The sequence below is a fragment of the Acanthisitta chloris genome, unplaced genomic scaffold, assembly GCF_000695815.1.
Source record: "Acanthisitta chloris isolate BGI_N310 unplaced genomic scaffold, ASM69581v1 scaffold19467, whole genome shotgun sequence".
Classification (NCBI taxonomy): Eukaryota; Metazoa; Chordata; class Aves; order Passeriformes; family Acanthisittidae; genus Acanthisitta; species Acanthisitta chloris.
This window is the reverse complement of record NW_008682248.1, coordinates 1-6,781: the sequence shown is the minus strand read 5'-3', so window position 1 is coordinate 6,781 and position 6,781 is coordinate 1. Positions and strand designations below refer to the sequence as shown.

Genomic DNA, 6,781 nt, shown 5'->3' with positions numbered 1-6,781 from the left:
ACTCTGAATCTGTCACCAAACTGAGGGAGCCCCAGCTCAGCCCAGGGAGGTACCCCTGCCACGAGGAGCTCAAACAGCACTGATAGGTATGGGGGGAGGAAAACCAGTGCTCCCTTCCTCTTGTTACTGGGTTGCCCACGGGAAGGGTTGGAAGCAGGTTGCCCATGGAGCTGGTGGCAGAGATGCCTGAGAGTTCTCAGAGGAGAAGCTTGAAGCTCAGACTGATGCTCCTGCTTGGTGGCTGTGGCTGTGGCCCTCATGGCTGCATTGCTCGCTCTGGTTTCAGAAGTGGAAGCAACTGGAAGACTCCTTCCTTCTCCCACTGTTCTCTGCTTAAGAGGACACTGAGCGTGGAATAGCAAAGAATTTGCCTGGTGTTGCCCTCCTCTCTATCTCAAGCCATAGGGAGAATAAATCCATCTCTTTGTGCTCGGTGGCAAGGTGGAAGGTGAAGCTCTGCAGTAGTGTGGTAAGGAAAAGGAAGAGCTCGATGCGGGCCAGTGCCTCTCCTGGGCACATCCGCTTCCCTGGGCATGGAAAGAGGAGGGTGAGCACCAGCTGATACCTTCAGCCAGCATTAGGGGAAAAAGGGCATAGAGGGGCAGAAAGAATGCTCATAGTGAGGGTGCAGCTGGTGCCAACTGATGTTCATGCTGGCAGTCTCAGGTGCAGAGCTGCTGCAGCCAGAGTGCTGGGAGAGGTGAGGTGCAGGGGTGAGCACTGACCTGCTGAGAAGGCCATGAAGGCTTCATGCTTCCTGAACTCGCCCTTCTGATCCAAGAAGTGGGCTGGGTCAACATTTTTGGGGTTTTCCCACTGGGTCGGATCCGAATGCACAGAGGAAAATACAGGAATAACAGGTGTGCCCTGCAGGAGATGAATGGGACAGGGGAGTGAGGAAGATATGTCATTACTGTGCCATAGGGCTCTGCTGGTGTGGATTAGCCAGTGAGGGGCATCTGGCAGGCACAAGGGAGGCTGGGAGAGGCCCCAGCGCTCAACCAGGTGCCCATGTGGAGGCAGCCTGGAGGGCAAACAACTAACATAAGGCTCCACTGCCCCCATCGTCCCCTCAGTCTCTGCAGCTCATGAGACACAAATTATTGAGTTATTCCCACTGATTTATGTTAAAACCCCTCTTGTTGCACAAAGTCCAAAAGTGAGAGGTGTTCCTTCAGGGTGGATTCTGGACACAATGCTCATGGTCAGGCATGGATGGGTTGCTGTCCCCAGATTTGCCAAGGAGGAGGAACTGGCTTGGTCTCGCACCAAGGGCAAGCTCCTGCTCCAGCCTCAGCAGCCCTGCATGGCTCCCTGGTGGGAAGAGCTGTTTTCCAGGACAGGCAAGGACATGGGGGTTGTGGGCAGGACGGGTGGTGACATTCACCTCCCTCTACTCCTCTGCTAAAAGGTTATTGCCGCCTCCACCCACCAAGCATTGGGAAAGACCTGGGACCTTCAGACGTGAGCAAACAGTCCAGGGACAAACACAAATCTCATTCAAGCCCTGCTGCCACCCCTCCCTTGGGGACACAGAGGCTCCAGGGCCACCATGTCTACCTTGGGGATGGTGTAACCCCTGAACACAATGTCCTGTGTTGTCATTCGGGGGAAGTTCTCGATGCGGGTCTTGTGGAAGCGCTGCAGCTCATGGATCACCGCGTTAGTGTACGGCATTCTCAGCTTGTCCTCCATGCTGGGAGCACGGCCAGTGCCCACCACTGCGTCAATCTCCTCTTGGACCTTGGCTGGGGGACAGGCAGGGTGGAGTTGCAGTGCTTGCAGTGTAAATCCCCTGGAATTTCTTACTGGCCTCCATGGACACTTATCCCAGAGCCCAAGGATGGTCTAGCAGAGGGAGCAACCTGGCATAATCCCTTGTAGATACCAAAGATAGGTCATCTCTTTGCATCCCTCCCTGGATCAGGCAAGCTCATAGTCCAATCCAGGGCCATCTGCACAGGCAGGGGTGGAGTAAATAAAGGCAGAAGTACCTGGATCCCTCTGACCTGTGGGAATCTGTGTCTAATGGCTCTCACTCTTAGGTGGCCTACTAGGGATGATTTTGGTCTCCCCACAAATGGGACCCTCTGGGCTGTGACTCTGCTGCATCATGACCTCCTCAGGCACAAGGAGCAGCTGCGTTTTTCTGCCTGTACCTTGAATATGGGGGTGTTTTGCCAGCATCAAGAGGAAGAAGACCAGAGTGTTGCTGGTAGTCACTGTTCCGGCACCAAAGAGATTGAACACTGACATGATCAAGTCTTCGTTGGTGTACATGTTCTCTGGGCTGTTCTTCTCCTACAAGGATGATGTGGTGGGGAGGGGATTCAGTGTCACCTAGCTGATCTTCCAGGCTGCAACCAGATCTGGAGAGCAGACCTTGCCCCACTTTGCGCCCCCTTACCTTCTCCGCTTTCATCAAGAAACAGTCGATGTAGTCCCGGGGGCAGGTGGTGTCCAGCGTCAGCTTGTGAAACTCCACTTTTTCTCGGATGTGGTCCTTCAGCTTCTGGCACTCGGCCAGAGCTTTCTTGTGTGGCCCTGGGAGGTGGTGCATGATGTTGGGAAAGGTGTTGTAGACCTGTGGTTGGAGGAGGCACAGGAGGGCTCAGGTGCTGGTTGGAGCCTACCGCACCTATCCTCAAGGTGTTGCTGTCCCATCAAACCAGGGAGTGACCCAAAGCCAAGGAGCATCCCCAGCTGCGTGAGCATGTCGGACATTAGGGTGCTGAGCACAGCAAAGCTATCTACCTTGGCAATAGGGGAGAGGAAGAAGCTGATGTAATTCCCAATGGCATTCAGTAGCTCCAGAAAGGCTGCATCGCTGTAGCTGTAACGGTTCCCGAAGACAACAGAACAGATCACATTGGCAACTGCATGTCTGAACATCGTCATCGGCTCAAAGGCATTTCCTGCAGCCACAAGAGGCAAGAAAGGCATGAAAACATCATCAGTTATTTATCTGCTTCAAGACAGAAAGCACCCTTCCTCCCTCTCTGAGCCCTTTGAACTCTGAGCCCTGGTTGGATCTGCTGAGTCTGACAGCCAAAATGCAGAGCCCTCCTGAGCTGTGGGCTCCTACATCTACCTCCCTGCTCCTGCTTTCCTCCTCAGTGCACCTCCAGGCACTTTGGGCTCCTGCTGATGTGCCCTGGGGATTTGGAGAGCTGCAGAACATCTCCCTGTGGCAAGTAACACAACACCAGCACTGCACACCTAAGACAGCAGAGCCAGAGCCAATGTAGCACTGAGTTTCCATCTCTTCTTCCATTCAGGAAGCCCCAGAAAAGGTGGTGGCACTGGCAGGAGCTTGGTTTTGTTGGAGAAGTGGACAACATCCTGTCACCGGGTCAATATCTTAGTTGTGCATTCTCAGTTTAGTTCCCTATTTCTATTCTTTTGGCATGGAATGTTTCTCAGTGGTTGCCACCCACTGCACCAGTTGAGCAGGATTTCCCACCTGGCCCTTCAGCTGTGACCATACCACATCCCTGCAGCTCTCTGAGTGGGATGAGGTTGGGTCTCAGCCCTTCTCTACAAGAATCAACTGCACCAGCCATTGCAAAGAGCCTGGGGGACCACACATGTCTCATGAGGCTGTTTTGTGACCTCCACCTGTCATGGGGGACAGCATGGACAGGACCCACATCACCTTTGAGCCTTGCCAGAAGTTCCACCAGGTGCTGAGCCTCCTGCTGCACCTTCTGTGACATGGAGCTCTTCCCCATCCCGAAGTCCCGCAGGGTACTGAGCGTGAACCTTCGCAGTTCCCTCCACTTCTTCTCATTATTGGAGACAAATCCTGGACGGAGGAGTGGAGATCAGCTACCTGCCCACCTCACCACTCCTCCCCTTATTCCCGGGCAATAAACCCGGGAATGACCCTCCCACATGCATAGTGTCCTTGAAAGGATGATGATCCCTACAGAAACTCAGAACAAAGCTAGAGCCGCCTAATTGGAATTAATACTGTGTTGGACAAGAGGCTTAGAAGTTGAAGAGTCTTGTAAAGTGGTAAATGGGTGTTTGAGGTCTTGGGTGCTGAGCCCTCCACTAGATTCAGGCGTGGCCATCTGCAGCCATGGAGTCTCTGCTCACCCAGAGAGTGTCCAGAAGAGATCCAGGCACGTACCGTAGTCTTTCGATAACTGCATCAGGAGGGGTATTGCAGGTCTGCCCCCAAACTCCTCAGAGTGGCCCACCAGAGCATCCTTCACTGCCTCGTATCCACAGAGCACCACCACTGGCTTCAGCCCCAGCCAGACAGTGAAGATGGGGCCGTACGTGCTGCTGAGCTGGGGGAGGACAGGAAGCTCGGGTGAACCAGGGTCCCACACCCAATCTTTTGCTTCATTTTAAACGGGGTCTCAGGGCCACAACACTGACTGGGCAGGGAGGGGAAGTGCCTGCCTAGCAACTGTGTCCTGGCCCTGCTCCTTGCCCAGCCCTGTCCCTGTTCCAGGGAGTTCTGATCCCAGTGCCACTTTCAGGGTTCAAAGCATCATCTCTGGGAAGTGGCTGTGGATGGCTGCAGCCCTAGAGGGATTATTGTCACTGCATGGGTCCCTTACATGAGAAGAAAGACTTCAATAACTGCGTTGATTCTGCTCCCAGTAGCAGGGATTCAGGCAATTCTAGCAGAGCAAGAGAGGAAGGAGAGAAAAAGAGAAAATAAAGGTAGAAAAAGAGTCACCTGTGGAATTTCCCCTTTATTTTGGCACAGAATATTTGCACTCTCCCCTGCTGGGGCTGGGAGCAGGTCTAGCACTGCCAGCTGCAATCTTACCTTCTCATAGTGTCTATAGAGTGGCAGGACATTCTTTTGCCACAGGTTGCCTAGAATGGGCCACGGGGCTGGTCCAGGAGGCAGCTGGCTTCTCTTCATGTCACTTCTCCAGAGCAGGAACCACAGGATGATGATGAGGAAGACAGTAATGAGCACCCCACCCAATCCAGCATCCATCCTCACGTGCTGCCAAACAGGGAAAAAAAAAAGAAGAAATTGCCAGGAGAAAATCACAGCTAAGCGTGAGCAGAGAGGAGCTGAAACCTGCTGCGTCTGCCCTTCCTTGTGCTCTGTATCGGCACACCCCTTCCAAAGCGCAAGAGTTGTCTCCCCACGAGGTCAGTGACACAGAGACAGTGGTTCCTCCCAGCCAAGTGTACACCTGGCCCTGCTGTGCTGTGACACAGGTCTCAGAGAGCTGTTGTGGGGTATGGGGAGCTCAGTGGCACTCCCCTCCCCTTGTCACTGAGTCACTTTTTGCTTGGTGCTCCCATGGCAGAAGAAGCTGTCACTGTTCTGGCAAATTCTTGCATGTCACCACCAGGTCACTGACCGGTTTGTCACCGCCTTGCTTACGATTGCAGTGACCCAGGAGGTGACATTCTTGTAAACAGAGACCAAGGGAGTCCAGGAGCGAGACACTGTGCCAGGCAACATACCTGCTGGGTGACTATTTTCCATCAAACTCTTAGGAAACTCACAATTTTTACTGAAATATTTTGGGGTTCTGCTTGGGCTTTGGAGGAACATCAGCCCAAGGTGTTGTGGTTGTTGCAGGTGTGGGGTTAACTCATCCCCGGACTCCTCAGGCCTCTCCAGGGCTCCTCCCATGTGCATTTTGTACATCTGGCTGTGTGTGAGCACATCTGGCACAGCCTCAGCCACCAGAACTCTGGTTGAGAGCACTCACAGCTCTTGGCTGAGCAAGCTGGTCACGAGCCAATTCCCAGCAAAGGATGTGAATCCTTCTGGAGGAGATGGCCAGAGGAAAAGGAGGAGGTTTGGGTTCATGCTAGTCCCTGCTAGACCCTCAGCAGAAGGAATTATATGGTGTTGGCACAGAGAAACCTGTACTGTACCACTCCTCTAGAGCAGAGCACCTCCCGGTCCAGACGGGATGAGTGGCCAGGAGCCAGGATCACATATGGGCAAGTCGGATGGAGATAGACAGAACCTCTGCACCTGGACCTGTTTTTGACCACATAGCAAGGCAGTTTGTGGTGTCAGGCCAGGGATGCTCTGTGCCATTGGTCAGTCTCATCCTAGCCAGACCTCATAGCGACAGTGCAATTTCTCACATCAGATCTCTCTCAAGTCACCATAAAGTGACTGTCAATGAACCTCCACAGCCCTGGGACTGCTCTGTTCCAGTATTTTGATTTTTACCCTATGCTGCTGGTGGCCATGGGGTTCCTGTCCCCACCAGCTCTGCAAACACACTTGGCCAAAGGGGATTTGGGGAAGGCAGGTCGTGGGGGGCTGGAGGAGCAGCCCACAGCGGTGCCAGGAACCCTGAAACTGAGACCCAGTGGGGCTGAGGCCAGGAGGTCACCGTGACTCACTTGTTTATCCTGTCCCAACCGATCCTGTCCCTGCTCTTCCTATGGATTGCTCTAAATTCTTGGCTTGGGTGCCTGCAAGTGGGGAACTTTGCACGTGGGAGGTGATGGAGCGACAGGGATTTTGTCCGAGGGGTAAGCAGCCTCTAGGTGACTGACACCATGTTTTTCCATGGCCGCCAAACAATAAAAAAAATTCACTTGAACAACAGGAAAAGAAACAGCCATGGGGATTAATTTGAGCTGCAAAGTTTAAATCTGATGGAAAATTCCCACTTCTGTGGGTGAGCTCAGACAGAGCCCATGGCTGTCTGCCTGGACACCAATGACAGCTCAGTGCAACACTCATTGCCACAGCAGGTTTTTTTTGATAGGTGAATATCTCTAATTAAACAAAAAAAAGAGTTGTATTTTATTATATTTATACTTATAG

General features: G+C 53.1%; 1 protein-coding gene across 1 annotated transcript; it reads right to left on the bottom strand.

Moving 5' to 3' along the window:
* Positions 1–333: 333 nt before the first annotated feature.
* On the bottom strand, positions 334–4,966 carry LOC103805798 (cytochrome P450 2C5-like). The gene is made up of 9 exons (XM_009078461.1): positions 4,790–4,966; positions 4,136–4,298; positions 3,656–3,805; positions 2,755–2,915; positions 2,408–2,584; positions 2,160–2,301; positions 1,561–1,748; positions 726–867; positions 334–527 (listed from the first exon to the last, which is right to left on the bottom strand). Exons 1-9 carry the CDS (start codon positions 4,964–4,966, stop codon positions 334–336), a joined length of 1,494 nt encoding a protein of 497 aa, XP_009076709.1.
* Positions 4,967–6,781: the final 1,815 nt, after the last annotated feature.